We start from the raw sequence: 26,621 nt of genomic DNA, 5'->3' as shown, positions 1-26,621 counted from the left end.
TAGTTATGCCCCTGCATACTAGAGAGTGCAAATCACGCACCTCTATAACATCATATACAGTACAGATTATCTTAGATAACCACAAATTTTACACATTTATTATCTTTGGTGCTGATAAATATAGCTTTTAAAGATTTGACCCATTCTGTTTAATTTAGCACTTTTATAACTTCAGGGTTGAAGGGATGTTCTTTATTCTTAACCTCTTTACCCACAATGGGCAGGGGATAAAAGATACCCCTACAGGACTTGAGTTAATAACCTGCATGCCCTCGCCCGTAACTTACAAAAGTAAGAATCAGTGAAGTTGTTGTTGTGGATGTTAGCATGCAAAGGCATGTGACTACAGTCGAGTCTGTCTTAACCATTATCATGACTTAATAATAAAAAGCCCAACTGGATTATTTTGCAAAGCACGGTAATACATCAAAGCTTGCATCGATGAAAAACTGATATGATAGGGAGAAAGATGTGTTTCTTTTTTTAATATTGTCATTTGATGAGCATAATATCAAAGTGCCTCTTTCAAATTTCTAATTTTTGCACGCTATCCATCAGCATTGCAGCGTTATTTTTTAATATTTCTGTATGTAGAAACCTATGGGGAAGAAGAAAAGTGTATACTTCTTACTTTTTCGCTATCTTTTGATTTCCCACACAGTTTAAATTTATAAACCATTGTGTGCTGTTTCTATACACATCTTTGTGACTTTTAGTCCTGTAGAACACTGAAATACACTCATACCCCGCAAACCATCTAGTACAATAGAGGTATATGGTGTTCACAAAAAATATCTCAAGGGACGTGTTTAAGAGCTTGTACAATGATATTTACTATCAATGATATTTTCCATTTAAATTCCAGTCTGTTGCTTCTTTTCATCTCTCTTTACAAGCTGGAGCCTGAAATATTTTCCATTGGTATTGCCCATGCATATATTTACCATGCTATGGCGCTCCGTATAAAGGTCAGATATGTATAAGTGATTTATCTTCAGACCTGTCTTACTATTCATAGTTTACATGGTTGTTTTATTACGTGGATCTTGCTTTGTGTAATTCTTCTCGGCGCAGATATTATTTATTCTGAGCTAGTTTAGATAAACATGGGGATCACTGAACACAACTGTCATAAATTAGTGGCTCCTTGCTGTTGAAACTATATTCCGTTAAGCTATCTTTCATGATAGCATATTTTGCCTTGTTATATTAGTCTAAATTATGGCATCTGATTAATACATTAATCATTATCAAACAAAAAATATAGTTTATTAATGTAAAGGTTTTCTAAACTATTAAAATGTATTATTTTAATTAGGGATCTGATGTTAATTCTAGTGTTTCTATTAGCTCTGGTCGCACAGAGCATGCGATAAAGGGCATTGGACATTTTGGACGTGGCCTTGGGCTGTCATGGTGATATCACAATGGCAGAAAAATACAAGTTAAAAAATAACGTAAAATACATGGATGGAGCTGGGTGTGGATAGCCAAGCCGATGGGTCAAACCTGTAAATCTCCCATGTTTTTGCTTGCTCTCCTATGGATAGGCTTATTCAGGCTAGGCCAAAATACACTGCCAGCTGTATAGGTCTTTCATGTTTGGCATGGGTTGGTGGGGTTCATGTTCTGTATTTAATTTATTTTGGGCGCTGGTCTAGGCCGGACTCAGGGCAGCATATCCAACCTTCTAATATCACCATCCTTCCTACTGAGTGAAGTCATATACTGGAGCTCCGCTCAGATGGACATGAGGTCCCAGGTTTGTAGTACAGCGGCTGCCATCTCCAGTCAAAGACCTGTTGCCCTAGATCTGGTCGTCCTAGGCAAGAATAAGTCACCGCTGATGCTGTCTTAGTAGTTAAAATAATATCTATAAAACATATGTGCGTTTATCATTTCTCTTATGTGTAGGCATAATAAATTATTAAATATATATATATGGTTTTATTTGTAAGATAATACACCAAATTGTCTTGGTTAGCCAGATTCATTGTGAAAGATACTAACACATTCTGATGTTGATAGTCATCTGTAATGAAATAATGTAGGCATAGGGTATTCTGTTGTATATGCTCTGGATGTAAGGACCATTCACTGTATGTTAAGGGTTGAACCCTAGGCTGCGAATCGTTCCCTTATAGCTGAAAAAGCATCCCCATATTTGTAGTTGAATCTCGTGGATTGTGTGTTTACGTAGTGATCTATCCTGGAGCTTCATAGTTTTATGAAACCAAATTCAAGCTGTAATTTTCCAGTCATCTGGAAATACACTTGTTAATAGCAAAGTTCTTTCCATGGTGTTAACAGTACAGCCTTAATATGTAACTTCTGGATGCCCTGATCATCTCTATGAATGTATGTCCTCTTTTTTGTATGGATGTATTCCTGCCCCCACTGCTTAAAAAACTGGGACTGTACGATAGGCAAAAGCATTCAAACCCCACCGATGCGTCAGACGTATATTCTGTCGAACAGCACACCTGAGAACCGCCAACAGGTTTAAAACCGATATATTTATTAGTCCATCATAATTAATATGTATTTTTTTTATCAAACCTTCCTGCCTTCCAAATCATTTTAGTACTTTCCCTCTATTGTGTCATGTCACCACATCCCATGCCACCTAAGTCTCTACTAAGAAGGATTTTGACCAACCATATCACCTTACCTCTACTCTGACCATCCACAAAATAGCATATTTCCTTCAAACATGCTTTCACAAGCTACATTTACGTCCTGCCCCCCCTCTTATTATCATATCTTCTCATATCACTTTGTATAAGCAATGTTAATCCCTGTAGGTCACCTCTGTCCATGTAGATAGCACATGTGATGATCAATACCGATATCACCTGTCAGTCCTGTCTAATAAAATGTTGTGTAACGCATGGAGAACTCAACACAAGAGCCGCCACATTAACCTACTGAAACCTTATCCTCCGTTTACAAAGCCATGGTGCAATCTGTTTACATTTCCATCCCTTGGCTGGTTTTTCACGCTCAGAATAACCAGTGGACCTTTTAAATCTCAACCTAATGTTGTTATTACATTACATTGCACTGGCAGCTGGAGCTGGTCTCTACATTGTCTTCTACTGAGACATATGGAGAGCTGGTCTAAGAGACTTATGGAACGCCAGTCATAGAATTTAACAACCAAGCAGCAGCAGTAATGCAGTAAGGTAAGGCCCTAGTGTGTTTATCTAGTCGATTCTCTTATCGCGATTGTGTTTGTCTTAATTGTCGAGATTAACCGTTTCGAGTCACCGATGGAGTTGTACTAAATTGATGTCGAGTTGCCGTTGAGGTCCCCCAGAAGTCCAGTTCATCTGTCAGCTCTGCAGTAAAGCTGGCAGTAAAGCATGTCATTCTGCTTGATGTATTAAGATTTTGACCGTATCTCTGTCCAAGACCCTGCTTCAGAGAAGCGGAGTTAGTTTTGTTGAGTGTGAGCTTTCTCAAATTAATTTATTCAACTTTCTATGGATAAAGAGGTTCTGATAATCTCCACTGCAAAGTAACGCCTTCTGCTCAGGAAGTACTTAATGAGTATGTGCGCAGCATAATCATCCCACCCCCCAGGCCGACTGAAAATCAACAGAAAAAAAATTCCACAAATCTTAAGTGGCAATAATTTAGGATTACTTATACAAATCTACACGGGAATCTGACACATTCTGCTGCATGAAAACTAAATGGATATTTCGGCATAGTTTCCCTTGAAATGTGGCACACATGGCTAACACATAAACATTATCAGATGGAAAAATGCTAAAATATTTACAAAGAACATTATATATATAAAACACAGGCTCGGATGCGTATTAACACTTGAGGGATAGTCTCGGGCTTAGTTGCTTAAACTTTACCTTGGAACCCAAAATCATATGCCAGATCTTCTTATCATCTAGCAAATCCGATCATTAATAAAGTAACATACATATAGTCTACGGTTTGAATGAATATACCAATACTCAGTCCCTTCAATTAAATGATGTCATAATCCAGTTATTGTAGTATGAACCTGTAGACCTCTAAGAAAGCAGCGAGGAAATGTAGGTTGCTACAACATTTTTGTCCATTTTTTGCAAGTTTAGTATTTCCGGGGTCTTATATTCCTGGTTTCTTATAACTTAGGAACTAACGAACACACAATTGAATATTGAAGAGTATATTGCACTCTGTAACCCCAATTATCGGTAACACTTGTCATATTGAGTTGCCATAGAAATTGAAAAAAGCTTCTGAAAAGTCTTTTACATGATTTAACCCATTAGTTCTCCTGCTTGGTTCTTGACTAGAGGACTTATTTTCCCATGGACCATGCTAAAAGTAACACGGAATCCCTAAATGATCACGGGACTGCACTGATATCCTCTTCATAAAGGATAAACCGTAAAGTAAAACACTAGTTAGAACGCTATATACATAAAGATATATGTACGTACATATTGGGTTTGAAGGAGTTGTGTGGGCAGCCACAGACATAACATTAAAAGTAGTTTAAAAAGAATAGTTTGCATTTTCCTTCATGCAGAAAAGATATCGAGTATGAAGAATCGGAATGTGATTTAGGAAGGAAAAGTTTCAAACCGATGTACTTTTCACAGACTTACGCCTCCCTTGACAATTCCATTAACTCGATTTTGGGTTGGGGTGCTATGAAAGACACACGATATTCAGTAGATAAAATGATTCTGGACAATGTAAATTGCCTGTTTGTTAACGATCACAGATTGGCAAGCTGTATTCCCATCGCGGTTATTAAGTTTTATCATAGAGTAACTTGGCCCTGCTTTCCATTAAACACATAATCATTTTTTTTTATTATTATTATTATTTTGTTTAGTTTTTTTTTCAGTTTTATTTCTGTGAGGTGTTAAACTACTTAAGAAATAATGACACCCAATGAAAATTCTGGGAAGTGGTTACATATGTTAGTGGAACATGAGACACACACATTTTACATTGTCGGTATGCAGGCTGCGTGCTGTTTCGTCAGCATGTTCTAATCCTCTGTCGGTGCCCATGACAACGGAATAATGATAATTTGGGTTTCATTGTTTTTAAAACCTGACTTCCCAGTCAAAATGTGACATGGACCACCAGTAAACGAACATGGTAACAAATTAAAGGAAGCGGGTCATGGTTAGGGAGAGGTCAGTATGTGGTAGGTGCATCTGGTAAGGGGTTCTCTGTTAGGAGACAGAAGGAAGTTCAGACCCTCTGAGGACATGAGTACATGGTGAGTAGAATCTTTGAGTAATGGCGAGAGGTCACAGAATATTTTTCACTCACACATTTTAGGGATGAGTTCTCTAATTTCAAGACTTAGTCTTTGTGACTTTTCTAGGTTATCATAGATGATAACATAACCTCTGGAAACATCTATTCCTTGAAACTCCTTAACAGACTGGAACGCCTTATCCATGATTATCTCGAGGAGGGTTTCTTCCTCGCATTTTGCGTCCTCTATGCAGAGCACTGAGACATATGTTGGAGAAAAATACTATAGAGGCTTTGTCGAGCAGGCACAGACCTCCACAGTGTAAATGTAGGGAGATCTCTGATTTCCTTAACCGACCCATTGAGCAGAGGTCCACCTGCAATACGGAGATTGGCCCCTGGTAATGTGAGCGCCTGGCCCCGCTGCCCTAGGCCTAGTTGTCCTAGGCTAGAGTGCACCAGTGGTTACACACATCAAAGTTTGCAACTGAGAGGAGCTCGAGGCAATTAGCCCATGCAAATCTGGAACCTACTGGGATTATTAAAAATGGGCTTCATCGTGGCGACACTAGTAGGTATCAGTGTTTCGAATACAGAATATTATATTATGTGGGCTTCATTAATTAACACGATAGACTTCGGCTTTGCATGTCAGACTGCCCTTAGAAAAGCATGACTCCAGGGTTAGCCAGGAGGGAAGACTTTTTGGTCACTAGTCACGGATTAGAAGGAGTTGAAGTAGGAGATCCTTTGAGAGGTGGGAGTTCTCATTGAGTTCATCATCCTCCAAGCATCTCCCAGTTTCTGGGAGGTTTTTCTTAGAGACAGAAGTAGAAAGCGACCCCAGGAAAGTTCCCCACTAATGGAGCTGAGTTGGCCCTTTAAACTACTCAGTAAATAACTAGATGCAAAATATTTAATCCCTGGGCTGTTATCTGGTGGACCGCGGCTGTATTTTCTAATGGACGTTCGCCGTGAACAAAACCATATGTGTTTCCAGACAGTGATGGTGTTTCAACTTTTAAACCACAGAATGTTTGCTTCTAATGAAAGGAAAAAGTTAGCGTTGTCTGACAACCGGCAACAGAGCAGAGTGCTAGGGTAATTTGCACTCATTTTCCAATTTTAAATCATTAGATGCATCTAAAAGCTTAGTCTGTCAGCAACGTGTTTATTTCACTAGGTTATACGCCATTATAATGTGGAGATTAAGACACCCACATCACCGGTTTGAATGGGAAAAATAAGCCTCCTAGAAGGGCTGTTTCAAATTTATGTTACAAAAGACAAACACTCTTTAGGCAGAGATGGTAGACCACCTAATAAAGTTATGTTTCCTTCAGAATTAATGTAAATAGATAATGGCAGCATTAAGGCAGAGTCAAGAGTGTGAACTTTCAGGCTAAAACCCAGGGCAAGCGTTGTAGCCTGATGGTCACCCCTTGTTCCTGTCTCCTCGTACCACTTTAAAATTGTTAAGAAAGGGCCCTTCTGACCAGGACCGAACCAGTCCGTATCGAAAGGGCTCTTTCTAAAATATTTTTAACCGGCATGAGGAGTGTATCAGGGTCACGTTATGTCACGTAACACCGTGGTGAAACCGAGGCTGCTTGCACAATGGGAAAGCGTAAGGATCTGAGCAACTTTAACAAGGGACAAATTGTTATGACTACAGGACTATGTGAGAGCATCTCGAAAACTGCAGCTTTTGTGGGGTCTTCCCGGTCAGCAGTGGTCGGTACCAAAAGTACCGACCACTGCAAAAATCAAAAGTGGTCCAAGCAAGGAAAAGCAGTGAACCAATGTATGGGTCACGGACGGTCAAGGCTTATTGATGCAGGCGAAGGCTGGTCTGTGTGGTCAAATTGTTAAAAAAGTTAATGCTGGTTCTGATAGAAAGGTGTCAGAACACACAGAGCATCGCAGTTTGTTGCGTATGGGGCTGTGTAGCCGAAGACCAGTCAGGTTGCCCATGCTGACCACTGTTCACTGCCGAAAGCCCCTACAATGGGCACGTGAGCATAAAAACTGGATTACGAGGCAGTGGAAGAAGATGGCCTGGTCTGATGAATCACATTTTCTTTTACATCACATGCATGGTTGGGTGCGTGGCTTACCTGGAGAACACATGGCTCTATGGATGCACTATGGGATGATGGCAACCCAGCGGAGGCAGTGTGATGCTTTGGGCAATGTTCTGTTGGGAAACCTGCCATTCATGTGGATGTTACTTTGACGCATGCCACCTACCTAAGCATTGTTGCAGACCGTGTACACCCTTTCATGGTCTATTCTCTGAAAGTATTAGCCTCTTTCAGCAGGATATTGCACCTTGCCACAAAGCAAAAATGGTTCAGGAATGGTTAGAGGAACAACAGCGAGTTCAAGGTGTTGACTTGACCTCCAAATTCCCCAGATCCCGATCCAATCAAGCATCTGTGGGATGTGCTGGACAAACAAGTCCGATCCATGGAGGCCGCACCTCGCAACTTACAGGACTTAATGGTGCCAGATACCACAGCGCACCTTTAGAGGTCTAATGAAGTCCATGCCTCAACGGGTCAGGGCTGTTTTGGCAGCAAAAGGGGGACCTACGCAATATTAGGCAGGGGGTCATAATGTTACGGCTGACCGGTATATTACTATATAGCAGTGTGGCCTTAAAATTACAATATGATATATTTTTAACAAATCATATTCATTGTTCTTTCTACCTATGCCTGGTGGTCTTCATAAGAAAACCTATCCTCATAATGGAAGACAAAGGATACCTCATGTCCTTCTTCGGGTAAATGTTCCGTACAGGAAAAAGGTTCTATTGTATATGGTTAGCGTATAGTTTGAACTAATCAGAAAAATTATTACTGTGAGAAATATAATGATTTGGGGTTTCCTAGATAATTTTACATTAAGCATGCCAGAACCTAAAAGAGTTAAATTCAGCATCTTTGTTGGGATGCATTTGGAGATATATTGGCCCTTTCAAGAGCTGAATACATTCTATTATTTTCCTGGGTAAGAGAGGAGACCATAAAGTCCAAAATCGAAATGCAGAGTCTAGATTAAACTAGAAGACATGGAGATGGGATTCTATACTACTTAAGTTTGTCCAAGTCCTGGATGGAGGATCTAACAGAGAATAGCACTGCCAGGTTAAAGACCGTACGATAAAAACTGAAGGAGAAAGGGTTTTTATTTTCAGAACTGGGAAGTTTTTCAGCAGAAGCTGCTTTTGTTTTGGAAAGCGTTTCTGGCAGGCAGCATTTGAGGATTCTACCATCAGGTTTGGAAGTGAACTAATTACTGTCATCTGAGATACCCCCAGCTCCCTCGGGACAAAGACAACTGCCCTAAATGTGTTTTCTTTTATGGCAACAACTGGCACGCTATAACAATGTTTATTTAAAACCTGCATAAAATGCTGCAAACCAGTGTGTGTCGAAATATCACTGCAGGTCACATTAGTATCCTCAATGTTTCCATGAAAATAGGAAACACCAAATAGATTACGCAATACTTGAATCCTTAAGTATCTGTTGACAGAGGGATATCTAGGCCATGGCTCCTATATTCGTGTGCCATTTTTGAAAAATTGCATTTTACATATAAAATGGGTACCTTGTTGAATTATCACATAAATTACAAAAATTACGACGTACACACCCCAAACCTACTGGTGTGCCATTTTATATTGATCTCTATGGATGTACCTTCTTCTGGCGCCTATACAATGTCACATTTAGAAGGAATGGAACCTGAAGGGTAGGTGATGGCCATAGGGTCAAAGTCCTTGGCCTAAGAAGGTATAAGCATAGATTCCTTGAGAGGTGTATGATTTATTCCTGAATTTAAAGTTTAGGTAATTCGAGTAATTGTATATTCGTTTGAAAGCAAAGTTGGGCTTAAGGCTCCCACAATGACCATAACATGAGAAGAATCATATGAATAGGAGAAGCAGAAAAGGTTTTCTTTTTATTGTACCGACTATTATTAAGAGCTACAGAATCTAAATATATGTAATTAATTCATGGATCTAAGAACAATGCTGCAACTTTGACTGCCACCAACTTGAGTCCACACAAGCTCTTGGCTTCTGAGACTGAAGTAGAAGGGGATCTGTCCATTGTTAGGTACCTCAGGTGACTATGTCAGGGCATGTAAGCACGCTTGTTTGCGGGATCAGGGGGCAAATAGGGGCATAATTACAAGCTTTGTGACCCCCAGGTAGCTGGTCAGCTCTGGACCCCTCACAAATGTAGTGGTGTACTGTGGGAAATGAATACAAAATGTGTATATAGCATTTTCTCATACGTTTAAAGATTGTTTAAATAGGAATTTTCAAAGTAAATTCATTCTAAACTAAGGTCTATACGTGCGTAAACATTCAAATGTGAAACGGCAAAAAAAAAAACAACAAAAAACAGCTTGATATTATTTAGGATTTCTTGTGTAACTTATATTTCCAACTTCTCGCTTACATTTTATTTTCATTATTCCAGAAGCAGAAATCCTCCGTTTGGAGCGAGACGTTGCCCAATATTTTATTGCAGTGACCTATATGCTTATAATGCCAGACATATGTGCCCCATTTGACCTTGGAAATAGTTTCACGTCCAACAGCCACAGAATTACGGGAAAAAGTATTAATGCTAATGAACTGCAATACTTACCTTGCCCATAAAACTCTTTTTGTCACAGTAAACTGTGTGCAGTGCGTACGGCACACACGGGTATCATTATCTAAGGGAGCAGAGGAACATTGTTATAATAGAATATCATGTTAATATATTTGTGCTTGTATTCCGCATAAGAAGACAAAAAGTGGTTCCCAAATGGCAAATTATTGAATGTGTAACATAGGTTCTGGTGAAGGTTAGCCTCAAGGTCATTGGGACTCCCATTGGTCCAATGTGGGGCCATACGGTAGTGGAACCATCACTAATGACCATCTCAATATGTTATGGATTCACACATTGTTCTTATAAGTTACATAGTGGATCAGCAGCTACATGAGCTTTGGATTCAAGCAAACGCTGTGATATGTTCAGTGGGGTCTTCACCAAAATACACAACATTTTGAGGTTTATTCACTTACCATGGAATAGTTGATATCTTTATGCTTTACAAAGAGCCAACCTCCATGAGTTATCCAGCAAGAAGGTCTTAGTCGGCCCTGCATAATGCATTGTTTAGTGACATGACTTCCAAGGAGTTTCCCCACAGGATCTATACATCATGTGGGACCATTTCATCCTCTCTTCCAGGAGAAGCTCATCATGTATGGTGATATCAGGGAGCTGACATTTCCAACTCACCTGCCAACTCCCCATTTAGTGAACAGACCCCATGTGTGCCACTCCATTCGTAGTAAGTAGGGTTTCGCCCAATACAAAGATTTTTCTTATATGCGTTGCACAACAGACGCAAAGTCAGACACGATCTACATAATCTTCTAGGAATATACAATCATACCTGAGAGCATTCTAAAAGAGCTGACCCTGAGACGCTTTAAATATTAACCCTTTAATGGCCCACGCGGCAGAGTCTATGCAGCAACTCATCAAATGAATTAACCAAATTACTAATACCGGTCCTCATGGAAAACTTGACTTTAACTATACGCGTTATTGAGTCACCGAAACAGAGATATTGGCTATAGTATACTAGTAGCAAAAGCACTAATTATCAGTGTAAGATATCATCAGATCAATGCAGATCACCCTGAGACCCTGATATTGGAGCAAAAACCCTGAGGCTCAGGATCAACCCCTGAGAGATCCCATGTAGGTATATAATATATGCTGTTATTATTCTTTTTTTTTTCAGTTCTGATATTTTGGCAAAAGTACCAACAGCCAGCTATAAAGGCTTACATTATTTATTTATATTATTTTATAAATAATATATATATATTTTTATATATATATATATATATATATATATATTTTATATATATTTATATTTTTTTATATATATAGTTATATTTTTTATCAAACTTACACTTATTAAACCGTACAATTAAAAAAATGATGTCATTTCATTGACTCGTAAAGATAATTACACTTTAGCTGCATTTGTGGTGTTACAGTAACTTTTCCTTAATGTTTAGGGGAACTAAATCCCCTGCTCTGTGTATCTCTAAAAGTATTTCCAGAATGCCTCGCATGTAAGAAGAAGGAAAAAAAAAAAAAAAGAAAAAAAAGCGCTCGCTAACATTAAGCAAAGCTTAACTTGTTTAGTCAGCGTTATAACATTTCTTTTTATAACAGAATCTTGGACTCCAACTGGCGCACATACGTTTCTAATAATTTCTCGACAAATCCAAGCGAAAAAGGTTGTTATGCTTCGCGTTAGACTGCAAGGTCTTAAGGTTACAATCATTGTTGGACTAAGGGGACCCTCTCGAGGCATAAATAGAAGTTCCTCCTTTTTCTCTTCACCAGAACCTCTCAGCTGCCAGAAAACGCAGGTGCTCGTAGACCGTCGGAAGACGACAGGCCACAAGCTGTAAGTATTAAACCACTTCTTTGTGTGTTAAGAACGTCCGCGGTGAAATTCTATGTTCTATCACACATTAAAGAACAATGGAATTGCGCAATACCTACTTTTTCAATTCATATAGAACATCTTGTTATATTTTCAATACAATGACCAATGAAACAAACTATGCATGTTTCTCTGAATAAGTTAATTTCTTTTTATAAATTAATTCTTAATTTTGGGAAATTTGATACTTGGATTTACGGGGGTTACATGACGCCTGGAGAAACACTTTCAGGACTTTTAAACAGGGTGAAATAGAACAAAACATTCCTATTGTTTGATGTTGGAAAGAAAATGTTGCATTGGTTGTGATTTGGATATGTGCTTGAGTTTTTTTTTTCTTTCTTAAAGAATATGTGTGTTTTTTTATAAAAAAAAAAAACAGCAATTGAGCTCTCTTCCTTTTTTTTAAATTTTTATTTTTAGGCAGAAATGGAAAAAAATATTCTGGTCTCCACAACCTGCAGATTCCTCTTGACTTTGTTATCGTTTGCGGGTTATTCCAGCTGTCTCCCTCTCAGTGAAGAGTCTATTTGTACAGCGGAGGAACTTGCTAAGTATAGTATCGTATTCACGGGGAAATGGAGTCAGACTTCATTCCCCAAACAATATCCCCTTTACAGGCCTCCCGCTCAGTGGTCTTCATTGCTTGGTAAGTGACTTCTGCATATATATAAATAATATATAGATATATATATATAAAATGCATGATTCTGCATATTTATTCCTTGTGCTGGTGCTTTGGTTGCATAAAATTTGTCACCTGTTATAAATATAGAAATATATATATATAGGGAACATTTTTATTGCTAATCACAGTTTTAACATTTTTAAGCCCCCCCCCCATCATATAATGTATTCAATCAGCATGTTGCTTATTTGGGTGTATTTTTGCTCTGTTGTGTAAGCCCAGTCTAGTGGGCAAATACTCTGAGCTCTTGGGGGTCTATTCACTAAAGGTTAAGTTTGAAGGAGAGATGAGTTTTAGCTCCTTGACTTTACCGGGCGTTGTGAAGGTCCAACCTCGGTGCTGGAAGAGCTTGGCTGAGGATAATGTATAGTTCAATTAGTGAGATTTCTTTACCCTTTGACTTATACATTATATAGGGCCTGCCAGTGTTGGTCCTTTTCAATGAACGGGGAATAAGGGTGTTTAGACCCCAACTCGCTTATAAGCTCTCCTGACACCCCACCTTTTACTGAATAAACCCCATCATCAGACTGCCTATGGTAAACAATAGAATGGCTCAATTCATGAAAGAAAAGATTTGATTCTATGCTTCTTAAAATATCAATTGAAAATTATAAAAAACATTTACTTGCCGTTCTGTGCTATATCCTTTTTTTTTTCCACCCCACAAATACAAATTTCTAGAACTGTATCAAATGTTGCTAATCTGTGTTTTGTTCAGTTAGGAAATTAGCTTTCGCTGCTCCTCTAAACCATACCCTTTTTATTGAAGTCTGCTAGTTCCATTCCGTACTATTAATACAAAATAAATGAATTGGTAATGATGAGAGGGCATACGCCAACGGCCACTGATGGATGGACATGGCCTCTGCTGAGGGCATTGGTGCCAACGATTACTCCCAACTGTCCCGTTCTTCCCGGTAGCGAAGCCTTTACTGGTTTTCTTTGCACCATTTTTATTCCGTGCCCTTCTTAGCAATGCCGCGTCTTGCTTACAAGCAGTTCTTAGCAGACACGGCCCCGTGTGAGTGACTTTTTGTCTCTGATCTCCATACTTTTTGGCAATGTGTTCCTGCCACAGGAGTGACTCACAGCTCGGACTACCACATGTGGAAAAAGCACGAGCCAGCCAGTAACGGAGTGCGAGAATTTGCAGAAAAGGGTGAAGCCTGGTCACTGATGAAAGAAATAGAAGCAGCTGGGGAAAAAATTCAAAGTGTGCATGGAATCTTTTCGACAGCTTCCATTTCCACCGGGACAGGACAGGCCTCCACTGAACTGGAAGCGCATTCAAGACACCCTTTTGTAAGTAAAGCAGTCCGCAAAGGATCGTAATAGATCCTTGTACCTTGTTATGTGTTATAAACATGGAGCCTTGTGAGTTGTAGGAGAGAGAGCATTTCAAAATTTGAGTGAAAACTCCCATGACCTCGCCTGAAACTTGCAAAATGTAGAATATGTGGCCACAATATGCATTAATAATTAAAATGTTTAAGAAAACCTAAATAAAAAATGTAAATATATCACCTGTCCCAATTTGAACATCTTAAATGTTGGGGGCAATGGCATACTTGGGGGTGGTCAACTACAGGGTGGGTGACACACTGGCACAGACCTCTAACCTCGAGACGGTTACCTCCAGTCCTGCTTCTGCGTCATGCTGGGTAACACGCTTAGCGCCGGTGACATCAAGTGCACTGCTAACTAATTGAACTCTGGAGAGGGTCATTGTGTGCCCCCTCGTGAAAACACCCCACTAGATCACCAAGGAACAAGTAAGCAAGTCCTTGGGGTGCAGATCCAATTCTCCGGTGTGCATGCGCTCCCTGTCTCTCTCTCTATATACATATATAAATGTTCACAACAAATCAATCCTCAGATAAGACTCATAACTTCTCGTCATCTCATATAGAGAAGGAGTTTCAGACGTCGGTCTTATTTACCACCCTCTGGCCTTCACCCATTTTTTTCCTACTAGGTGTCCTTCATGGTGAGAATTGTGCCAAGCCCGGACTGGTTTGTGGGAATAGACAATTTAAACCTTTGTGAAGGAAATCAGTGGAAACAAACCGTGTCATTAGATCTTCACCCATACGACGCCGGAACGGACAGCGGGTTCACCTTCTCATCTCCCAACTTCGCCACAATCCCGCAGGGGACCGTTACAGAGGTGTGTGCCGCTTTAAGAGAGGTCACTGCACCGAATATAAAATGCGCGAGGGGTTAATGTGTCTCTTAGTCCTAATCATAAGTTTCAGACACAAACATTTTAAGAATTTTGCAAATACATTTGTAATGGGGATATTTTCTTACTGAATTATCAAAATTTTCATCCCGCGATGACGCAATGGGGACTGAACAGGTCTGACGTTTTTAGCGTTCCATGAATTTGGTTTTTTTTGTTGAAAATGGCAAGTGTGGCAAAAGGTCTCAGAACTAAGTGTCATCATTTTGTTTCATTCATCAATGAGAACAGACAAAAAAAAAACGTGACTTTTTAAAACTTTTTTTTTAACCCTTTACAGATCACATCATCGTCACCAAGTCATCCCGCAAACTCATTTTTCTACCCAAGGCTCAAGAGTTTACCCCCCATTGCAAAGGTGACCTTTACTAAGATTAAAGGCAGGATTGACTCTTTCCTTGACATCGTATCGAACGTGACCGCAAGAGGAAACGAGATCGAGGAGAACGTCTCCGGTAAGAAATCATACGTTTACTGTTAATTCCGGATAAGGGTTAAATCCGATCACGTATAGAGGCAAATATTTGTGGAAATGCTACATTTTCGCACAAATAGTTAAAGACGCTGCTCCGATTCTATAAAACATTAAGCAGGACTAGTAGCTTTGCTACTAATGCTTCGTTTAGTTGCAAAAGTATTAAAATGAGCAAAGAACACCACCTTTGGAAATGTCATAATGAAAATGAATATTGTTGACTGCTTTTTGAGTTTGGATCTCAGGTTTTTGATTGATTTTCTTTTTTTTTTTTAAATTTTATTAAATATTATTAAAGTTCTCTTTGTTATCTATTGGTTTCCGCTCTCTCAGAAACACCCCTTGATTGTGAAGTCTCCGTGTGGTCATCCTGGGGTCTCTGTAAAGGAAGCTGCGGGAGCGGCGGAGTGAAAAACAGAACCAGATATATTCGTATGAAAGCGGCCAACAACGGAACTGCCTGCCCAGCTCTCGACGAACAAAAGGATTGCGAACCCGAAAACTGCGTATAGTTTCAGAAAAAAAAAGAGAGATTTAGCGCTAGATTATAAATTATTGTAAAAGCAGGGTCACTTTACTATTCGTAAAGGATGTTTAGGGCAATATATAATATGTGATACAGTAATGGGATGATCCCTGTTATATATATTGTCTATGAAATACATTTTTTTTCCAGGCTGTCCTTGCAATTGGATAGGTTTTAAGATTTTTGTAGCAGCTCTGTAGCACCATCTAGTGGCAGCGCAAGGAAACAGCATACTCACTTTTCTTGACACTTTCAATGAAAAAGGACTCTTATTGTGTATAAATTTATATATATGAGCTCAGAATATTGACAATATGTTCATAATAAAGACTGGTTTTAATTTAATTGTTGCCAGGCATGTATTATTCCCATAAGTACCACGAATTACACATATAGGATAACTCAAGCTATCCCTTAAAGTTGACGTAATGGCAAGGATGCCCCAATGGACTTTGTTCCAGTACGATGACTGGAATCACTGCATGCGATTAGACACAACAGCACCAGTTTTAATATTAAACAAAGTCTTTCTTGCAAGTTCCTTACACTTTCTGCACATTTTATATATTTTCTTTTGTATTCATATTTTCAATGCACGCTCGCACACACCAAACAAACGCCCATCACAAAAAATAGAGTAGTGGATAATTACTTGCCAGGAAAACATTGTAACTTTAGAGATTTTTTAATTATTACAGTTTTTGGTTTTAAAAACTCACATTTACAACAGATCGACTTTGGCTCCGTATGTATCATACCCTATTTGCACATCTGGAATACGTGGAATATTTAAATATATCTGTGTGTTCCATTTTTGTTTTAATTTGTTTGGAGCGTCCTTGTTACGTCACAATGTCTGATCCTTGCATGTAAACAAACAAACATTTTCGGCTGGTGGATGAAAGGCTGCCGGTTGACATCCTCTCTGCGTTACAGAAAGCTGAGAGGGTCTCAGATTGCCCCTCTCGTATGTTTTTGGTACCCAATGTGCTAGCGATACAGAAGGCTCGGACTGAGGGAGACAAAAACAGTTCAAGGATAAGATGATTTGGAGACATATTGAGCGTAACCACTTCAAACAAAAAAAGTAAATAACAAAACCCTTATGATACAAAAATGCTAAATATTCCAAATGTGGATTGAGTCCTTTTTTTATTATAGTTTAGCCTCCCTCATTCCTAAATTCTGTATTTAATTAGAACAACTTGTTCATGATTGTGATGACGTCAGAGCGGATGATCTCCAGAAGACGACTTATTATCATTTACAGCATTTATTTAAGTCTGATAATAAGATGGGTCAGTTACCGAACGCATCCTGAGAGACGCATCCTTTAAAGTCAATTGTCACACTTACAATAAAATCACAAAGGGCAGCCATCACCGAAAACCCTCTATAGTGTGTTTTTTACCTTAATTATCTTATTTTCCAGATGTTACACCTGCGCATGAACCTCCAGCCCCAGGAGCGCCCCCCTTAAGATCTATTATTAATAATTAATATTTTTTAAACTGTACACTCAACCATTCTCTACCTAGCGATCGATCTGTATGTTTCTGGTAACCACACATCGTCACATGCATTCTCTTCCCAGTGATCAGACCGCACATTTAATGCAAACTTGGGACTTCTGTATTGTTCCCCAGGACTGGCTTAGTTTAAATAATGTGCTACGCTGTCTTAGATGATCTAAAGCCCAATGATTTCATGATGACACGGTCCGTCAAAAAAGGGTGGAAGGGGTTAACAAACAAAATTCACACTACCAAAGTATTCTAAATATCCGAATAGTTCTGCTTCATGTATTTAGGATATATATATATACAGTATATATCTTGAGTATAAAAACTGGAGTTTGTAGGATCATTTTTTGATATACCCTATTTATCTAAATAACTATTTAAACAACTTACTTTTTTTCTTTAATAATTAACATGAAAAATCAGCCAGGTGTATTTTCCCATAAAAATCAATATCTTGGTTCCACGCACGAGCTGCTGCCACATACTGGAAGTACACGGCCATACATTCAGCGTACAATCGTATATATATAAAAAGCACAATGAATGCAGGGGGAGCTTGCTTGATTGTTTTAATCTTCTACTTTTCTGCCTCTTTTGCAATGTACTTTCACTCGGCCGAAAGAGAAGAAAAATGTGTAATCGAGGACATCCCGTCGGACATTCTGGTCACAGGTATGGACATTCCATATTTATGTAAAAATGGGCAGACTAGATGGGTTCTTCTCTACTGCCCAGTTCCATGTTCCTATGTAATATATGTTATATTAGACTGTTCCATGTTCCTATGTAATATATGTTATATTAGACTATTCCATGTTCCCATGTAATATATGTTATATTAGACTGTTCCATGTTCCTATGTAATATATGTTATATTAGACCGTTCCATGTTCCCATGTAATATATGTTATATTAGACCGTTCCATGTTCCTATGTAATATATGTTATATTAGACTGTTCCATGTTCCTATGTAATATATGTTATATTAGACTATTCCATGTTCCCATGTAATATATGTTATATTAGACTGTTCCATGTTCCCATGTAATATATGTTATATTAGACTATTCCATGTTCCCATGTAATATGTTATATTAGACTGTTCCATGTTCCCATGTAATATATGTTATATTAGACTGTTGCACAGTCTAAGTGTCATTTTATAAAGTGAGAAGCAGCTAATCCAGCGGCTTTAGCTAAACATATCCCATGCGTCTTGCTTGCTGCCCATGGATTAGCAGAAGCTTAACATAGAGCCGTAACTAACGTCCACAGAGGTCTTCCTGTGAATGAACGTCCATGCGCTCCTCCGTGGCCTGAGTTCATGCAGTAGGCGTAGTTAATGAAGTTGGAGTAGGGAGACATAGCATGGTCACCCATGGTGCGTCCTCATGTTCAGATTTCATACACCTGATAACCAGCGCTGGGTAATAGACAAAGTCCACTTGGATTGGAGTAATGGAAGTTCTGGTCCTCCAACAGCCAGGTATCCTTTATATCTGGATGTCCATGCAGCGCTGGCGTGCCAGGCACCCAGATCGTCCCGTAGGTCCCCCTTAAACTGCCGACCTTGGCATTGTTGGGCCAGCCCAGAATACGCTACTGATAGCCTTATTATAGATGACATGAAGAACATATCTGGATATTTTTAGGGCTACTAACACGCCGCGAGAATGAAACCACATGACCTATTTTACTTCTTATAAACGCAGGGTTACAAAAGTATTTAGGGAAGGTAGGGGCAAGGCTAAAAAGTTTAGACAGTGAAATAATGTGACAAAATTACAGGGTGAAAGGACAGGCTTCGCGACCCTCCTAAACACACAAGGACGTTGATATGAAAATGACTTCCTAGGTAGTAGTGTCTTTAAAAGTTACTCTAGAAAATAAAATGAAGAAAAATATGCAAAATTTGTGCCTACCTACTTTTATTTTAACTTTACTAGGAGGGCGATAGATAAATTAAAAAGCCCCAATCAGACGTGGTAGAGGTTAATAAAGCGAGGGGAATTCAAACATGCAAGAGAGATAGGCTCCTGAATCTTCAATGACACCAAGGACCGGTTAAGGTCCGAGTCTCTCCATCCAGATACATGGGCAGACGAGATGGACCGAATGGTTCTTATCTGCTGTCAAATTCTATGTTTCTACTTTCCTTCTACACGTAACTCAAACATGCTACAAAAAAAAAATAACCAAACGACTAAAATAAAATATCAACAAAAGCTCCATACTAACTTCAAAACCGGTTTGTTCAAAGCAGATAGTGATCTTCACAAAACAAGTCGGCAGGGTCCGCATTAGTAGAAACTAGTAGATGGGCTCCATAGCTGTAAGCTTGTATGTCTCATCCCCTGATTACACCATTGATGCACTTGCCTACTTTATCAAGGAACAGTCCAGTCCCCAAAATTTAGTTTTTTTTAATGCATTTTAGTATCAAGACACATTGTGACAACTCGAGGAGCGTCCGCTAATATCTACCCTTCATCACTCCTGTTGACTCCCTGGGTTTAGGTCATCTGTGTGTATTACGACAACTTTGCTTACACCAACACCACAAACACAATATATAGTATCCGTTGTATAGTAGCCATCACAAAGCTTCTCCCAGCGTTACCGGTCACAATGATGTCCATTCACTAAAGTGCGTTTTTTGACAAAAAAATGTGTTTGCCATTGTCCTGTGGAATCCTGTCCTGTCTCAGTTTTTAACTATATATCGCTAAATATACTTTAATAACTTACTTATTTTCGTTTACAAAAGGTCGTTATAAAATACAGAAATGGGATTTGCACCAGCATGACTTCCTCCCCACGGCACCCGGACTAGGAATGGTTGTGACTGTCAAAGCCCCAAACGCTGAGGTATTTCATCACCCGCTGCGGTATTAATTGTGGGTTTGTTAAGACATTTACTTGTATTGTTATATGATGAGTCTTCCCCTCGTTATAACATGGAGTACATATCGTATGTTATAATGAAAAGCCTGTGAGATATGATTTTCAGACTGCTCTCCTCATTGGTAAAGATCAATTTATGTGATTTTTCTACTTAAATTGCAGAGCCAAATCAGGTTATATTACCAATTTCACCCATTTACACCCCACAAAGCATTATCTGCTTAAAATATTATAGTTATTACAATCAGAATTATATCACTAGATGTCATCTAATAAAAACAAGGTCCATTTATGTGGGAAGACAACACCAGACACCCGACCGTCACACCTATATGAGCCTGTTGGATATCCGGGCCTTCTGTGGTGGCTTTTCCCGAGATTTTGGAGAGTTTCTGTGGGAATTTCTGCCCATTCATCCAGTAGAGCGTCAGTGAGGTCAGGCGCTGATGTTGGATGAGAGTGTTATATATTAATACAGCGATGAGAAACCAATCGGACTGATCTTTTTGCTTGCAGATCGTGCTGTCAAAACTGTACGGGCCTGATGGAAAATTCATGTTTACGTCACATTCTCCCGGGGAACACACAATTTGCCTGCAGTCAAATTCTACCAATCTTATATCTTTTGCCTCAAACAAGCTGGTAGGTAAATTATTCACAAATCGGCTTTTGCACTGGAGCGTCGCATGGCAGAGAGGGAATTTCATTTGTTATGTCTCAACTATTTATTTATATATAATATAATCTAAATATATATATAAATAAATATATATATATATTCACCACTCGCATACTTAATAATCTGGGAAATAATAGAAATACAGTCACCAACTCTATGTAGGGGCTCACCCTTTGCGGACAGGTTACTGTGTCTCCTACCCTCTGATGTACTTAAAACTTGTAGTTTAACCCTTTCCGACCCTGCATAGGATAGGCTATTAAGTGCGTTACTCTCAAACCTTTTCTTGTATGGTATTTCCAGGTAGTGACCCTGTCATCACAACAAAAACAGACCATGGGCCATAGGGATCTCCATTAAACCGAGTCTTTTCCCTTCTCCTACTCTACCGCACATACATTTGAGGGCTAAATAACTTAAACAGAGAGCTATGAACATCCTCGTCACCTCCAAACCCCCAAACCCAATGATTCTGCCCCATATGAATATGGGGAGAGAGATAAGAGCCAGCTGCCCCCTGTATAATATATATTCATAGCAGCCACTAATTATTGTATAACGCTTTCCTAAAGCACTTAATGTAGCAATAATTCCTAAAACTTTAGTTCTTTTAATTCACTGTGGAAATAAAACATGTTTAGATTGAGTTTTTATGGCAAGCAAAAAAAAAAAGATATTCCGGCTAACAAACCCATTCTGAGTTAGACAATTTCACACTTCATTTTCCCAGGAGCTGTTAGCCTGAGCATGTTAAAGCGAATGCAATCACGCTTTGGAAATGTAAAATTGAACTAATATAGCAAACGCACTCTGAAGCTCACTACCGTATCTGTTTTATTATTCTGCGCCAGTGATGGAGAGACCGGCGATACCTGTAGGACAATAACACGTCATAAATATTCACTCTGCAAATCCAACATCAGCTTTATGTGCATTCATTGTCTATGTATTTTATGTGCACAATGAAGCACAAATGGCTATCCTTCCAGTGTAGTCCACACAGACCTGAGAAACCTGGTATTGGAACATTTAAAGCATAATCTCATGTTCTAGAAAGGTTTTAACTAAACATGTCTCTCACTACCACATGCACAAGTATGTAAGCACAGTCGTGTGAAAAAGAAAGGACACCCTCTTTAAATTCTATGGTTTTACATATCAGAACAGAACAACAATCATCTGTTCTTTAGCACATCTAAAAATGAGGTAAATAAAATCTCAGATGAACAACAACACATGGCATATTACACTGATTTATTACTGAAAAATAAAGCCAAAATGGAGAAGCCATGTGTGAAAAATTAAGTACACTCTTATTACTTCCATAGGAATTAAGATGCTAAGTAGCAGACAGGTGCTGCTAATCAAATGCCCTTGATTAATTGCCGAGCGTGCCGAGTCCTATAAAAGCCAAAGTTTGCTGGTCTGAAGCATTCAGGTGTGTGTTAGCACAATGCCACGGAGGAAGGACATCAACAATAATCTTAGAGAAGCAATTGTTGCTGCCTATCAATCTGGGAAGGGTTATAAGTCAATTTCCAAACAATTTAAAGTTCATCATTCCAGTGAGAAAGAGTATTCACAAGTGGAAAACATTCACACGACTGTAGTTAAAAGCATTTAATTTAGTCTGGATACTCAGACTGGTGATATCAATAGTAGCTAACCGTCCAGGTATGATATCTATGCAGAAAACAATGATCCTGATCTGAGTAGGGACTGCAACAAATCCAGGGCATGTTCAATCCAGAGTGTGAGCCCATCAGTGAAGGAAGCTATACATCATATGATCCATCCACAGCACACAACTCCTAGTGAAGATATGCTGATTGACAATTTTAAATGAAAATAGAGACAACGTGCCATAAAAATACAATTGCATGGAAAACATGTAAATTCGATCTCGACTGGTTTCAACATCTACAAACGCTATAATCAAGGTAATAACCCGCACTTCCCCTGATAATGGCGTTTGTAGATGCGGAAACCCGTTGGGATTGAAGTTACATGCTTTCCATGCTGATAGGTAACATTGTTTCCTGCGTATATGGCAGCGTTTAACTACTGTTGATATGACCAGTCTGTGTATACAGACGAAATGAAATGCTCCCAACGATCTTCACACTTGTTTTGCATATAGGTGTGAGTGACATACATTTAGTTAATTGCCTTGACTGCTGGTGATAGCACAAAAAGGACACTGAGAACTATTGTTACCAATTTTATATTGCAAGGATTTTAACATTTGTGAGTAATTATCAAGACCAAAGAAATTTAAACTACCCTATGCTGAGATGTCAAAAAGTAAACCCCCCCCAACTCTATATTTATAATTTGTTTATGAAGATATTTGCTCACTATGGATGCTATGCTGATAACCTCTACCACTTCTGCCAGGAGACGGCTGCACTTATTTATCATAGTAACGTTTAAGTAAAAAAAACCCCATCAAGTTCAACCATTCTACCCATCCTTACTGCTTTTAATCCAAAACGAAAAACGAAGCTATTTTTCCCATTTTTTGTCCTCCTTGGAGCATCATTGCATCATCACGTCTAAACGAGCAACAGAGCATCTAGACGTAATGAGACAATGTCATTATTATTTTTTTTTTATTATTTCACAAAGAGTTTCTTCTTCACTCCAAAAGGCAGATTTCTCTATAGATTAAAAAACTCTAAAATATTAATGTTTATTCTCTCATTTATTAATAAATATATATAATGTATTTGATAGCACCGCCTCTCTTGGCAGTGAATTCCATAACTGTATTGCCCTCACTGTAAAGCATCCCTTCCTTTGTTGTATATGGAATATTTGCTCTTCCAGTCTCAGAGGATACAATGTAATATTCCCTCTAAGATGCCATTTTTGTTAGTGTTTATAGATACAACTTTTTTTAGTCTCTCTTCATAACTAAGATCTTCCAATCCCCTTATTCATTTCGTAGCCCTCCTTTGGACATTTTCAAGTACCATTATATCCTTTTTTGAGGACCAGTACACAGAATTGCTCCGCATATTCAAGGTTAATTCTTACCACTGATTTTTTAGTAGCAAGATTATATCTTCCTCCCGCGAATCAATACCCCGTTTTATACATGCCGATATCTTATTGGCCTTTGCAGCTGCTGACTGGCATTGAGCACTGTTGCTAAGTCCATTGTCTACACTTACTCCTAAAGCCTCATCCTTAGTAGTTTTTCCCAGGGAGATACCATTTAAGGTATATGTTGCATCATTATTATTTTTCCCATAATGCATAACTTTACATTTATCTGTATTGAACCTCATTTGCCATTTGCCTGCCCAGTCGCCCTTTCAGTAAAGTAAAATTCCCTGTACATTATACCTTTGGTGACTTAAATGAAACATAAAATACATGAACTGAGTCTATTGCGTATATTGCTGACGGGCACTTTCGATGTTTACTCTAAGAGCCTTTTCTTTTAAAAGTGAGCATTCTGAACAATGGCCGCGATTACTTGGGTCGTACGTTGGAATCACTCAAGATACTGATTGCTTTTCTTTCTGTTTCAGACATTTTCACATTGACACGCACTTTGGAATAGATTGCTTTAACTTTAGATGTTATCAATCAAGAACGTATGACTTACCTGAAAGTCATTTCTACGTGTGTGATGTGATTTGTGTTATTTAGAGCGGCAAGTGAATGTACCGATCATATTGATGACTGTTTCATTTTGCTTTCAGCGGATCCACCTTGACATACAGGTGGGAGAACATCCATTAGACTATGTTGTTACCGATACCAAGGATAAAGTGAAGGAAGTTACGTACAATCTTGAACATCTCAGAGGGGAAATCAATCATATTCTTAAAGAACAAGAATACCAGAGAGTAAGTTTTATCCATAAAATCCATTTATAAAAAAAAAATGATTTTAAATTATATGCCATTAGTAGATCAAGTTGGTAAATTGTAAAAAAAAAAGTGGAATTCAGCCCAGTTTACGTTGTATGTGCATCGTTCTCTTCTACAGGAGCGCGAGGATCACTACAGACAGAAGAGCGAAGACACTAACAGCAACGTGTTGTGGTGGGCGATCGCACAGACGCTGATCCTGACATCGGTTGGCATCTGGCAAATCAAACGATTCAAAGATTTCCTGATAGCAAAAAAAGTGGTGTAGGCATCACAAATACTAAAAAAAAATAATAAAGTAATTTTCGTGTTTCTAAATTCTGAATATTAGTACTTTTGTGTTTGGTCTCTTTGGAATTATTTATCGTTACACATTTTAACAGAACACATAAGTCTGATTACACAGCATGCAGAGGAGGAAAAGAATAACTATTAGCTAGGGGTCTATAGCTTTAGAGAGATCACCGTGGAAGTTAACTCTTTTTCCCCCTTAAATATCCTAGCAGCACACTCAATCCAGCTGAGGTATTGTGTCCTTCACGACGAGGCAACGGGAATTGTTGTCCTTTTTTTCCAAAATCTGAGTGACCTGGAGCTTCACTTGATTGTAATATGGCTGAACAGTTTGGATCGGTTCTGATAGATGCAGTTGAGTCTCTCGTACCTCAAGAGCTAGCAGGAGATATTCCCAAGAAGTCATGGAAAACATGAAATTTCACTCTATTGTTGAGTTATCAAGGTCCTATCCCAACAGACTGGGCTGTGAGGCAGGCTGGGGGTTGACGTGCTGACATATAATCGAAAGTTTTGCAGTCCCGGCATCCATTGCGTCCATTATGGTATTTTTTTCACGTAATCAACTATATAGCCGAGCTATATTGGTATTTTTCACCCCGTATTCCGTATGAAATGTTAAAGGGAACTCATTTTGGGGAATAGACTGTTACTATAGACTAGTTAACATTCATGATCAGACAGATAGGGTGGGTTCGTTAGAATTTTCTGTTTCACCCAGGGGGATTAAGGCACGTGTGTGTCAAAACATAGACGTGTCATAAAACATATCAGTAAAGGTATCCATTCTCTGTAATGTAAAAAAAACCCAAAAAACTGGCAACAAAGTCCGGAATGTTATATCCTGACAAATATATCAGAATGATTCTATTAGCAAAAGCATAATTCTGCTAAACTATCATTAAAATATCCAAAAATATCGATCAGCTCTATATAGAACATAGAATCTAGACGGAATATTATAGGCCCTTGCTTTATTTTTTGAAGAGGGTTTTATATTAAATATAATAGGTTTCATTCTGGTGTAAACGTCTCCAAAACACAAAATGTACGTCGACGCGCTACACGTTTCACACTGAAAGTGAGTTATATGTCGTTGATCCTTTGAGGCCCTCTACTGAGCGTTAAGTAAAATGCATGTAGAAGTTTCCGGTATGCTGTCGGGTAGATATAACTATTAATTATGTTTTATTTATAGAACTTTATTTATAGAACTTAAAGACTCGGACAAAACTAAAACTTACAGAATAAGACAGACCTATATATTAGGTGAAGAGGGCCCGGCTCGCAAAGCGTACAGACTACAGATACCGTATTGTGGGTGTATAGTGAGTGTCCTTAACACTTTTATGATCATATATATCGCTATGTATTAAAAAGCTGATAAGACACGCCCCGCTCCCCGCCCATTTTTCCTTTAAATGGGGGTGTTTCCTGCTCCCGTCAGCGGGAGCGCCCCTGCCGTCAGCGGGAACTCCCATAAATGTCAGCGGGAGCTCCCACTGACATCACAGGACCGCCCGATGACGTCAGTGTGCCGCTCCGGCCACGTCCCGCAAGGGAAGGCTGCGGGTAGCCAGAGCCCAGAAGTTCCCGGGTATGGTGATCAGTGCGGGGGTGAAGGGAG

The 26,621-nt window shown here is 38.9% G+C and overlaps 2 protein-coding genes across 5 annotated transcripts; both read left to right on the top strand.

Annotated features, from left to right (window-relative positions):
- The first annotated feature begins 2,926 nt into the window (after window positions 1-2,926).
- SPON1 (spondin 1) lies at window positions 2,927-16,054 on the top strand. Of its 4 annotated transcripts, none has more exons than XM_053458168.1 (7): window positions 2,927-3,185; window positions 11,673-11,736; window positions 12,199-12,424; window positions 13,545-13,768; window positions 14,442-14,633; window positions 14,989-15,163; window positions 15,517-16,054. In XM_053458168.1, exons 3-7 carry the CDS (start codon window positions 12,205-12,207, stop codon window positions 15,693-15,695), a joined length of 990 nt encoding a protein of 329 aa, XP_053314143.1. In that variant the 5' UTR covers window positions 2,927-3,185; window positions 11,673-11,736; window positions 12,199-12,204; the 3' UTR covers window positions 15,696-16,054. The 4 variants fall into 4 exon arrangements, with proteins under 4 accessions (XP_053314143.1, XP_053314145.1, XP_053314144.1 ...); XM_053458170.1 differs by having other exon boundaries at window positions 11,673-11,740; window positions 12,203-12,424; XM_053458169.1 differs by having other exon boundaries at window positions 11,499-11,736.
- Window positions 16,055-17,709: 1,655 nt separating this feature from the next.
- On the top strand, window positions 17,710-24,998 carry LOC128478800 (transmembrane emp24 domain-containing protein 11-like). Its single transcript, XM_053458167.1, has 5 exons — window positions 17,710-17,904; window positions 20,001-20,101; window positions 20,654-20,779; window positions 24,530-24,676; window positions 24,819-24,998. The coding sequence occupies exons 1-5, from the start codon at window positions 17,772-17,774 to the stop codon at window positions 24,966-24,968; spliced, it is 657 nt and encodes a 218-aa protein (XP_053314142.1). The 5' UTR covers window positions 17,710-17,771; the 3' UTR covers window positions 24,969-24,998.
- Window positions 24,999-26,621: the final 1,623 nt, after the last annotated feature.

Source organism: Spea bombifrons, chromosome 1, assembly GCF_027358695.1.
Source record: "Spea bombifrons isolate aSpeBom1 chromosome 1, aSpeBom1.2.pri, whole genome shotgun sequence".
Taxonomy (NCBI): Eukaryota; Metazoa; Chordata; class Amphibia; order Anura; family Pelobatidae; genus Spea; species Spea bombifrons.
The sequence above is the reverse complement of the archived record's forward strand: the minus strand, read 5'-3'. Positions and strand labels throughout refer to the sequence as shown.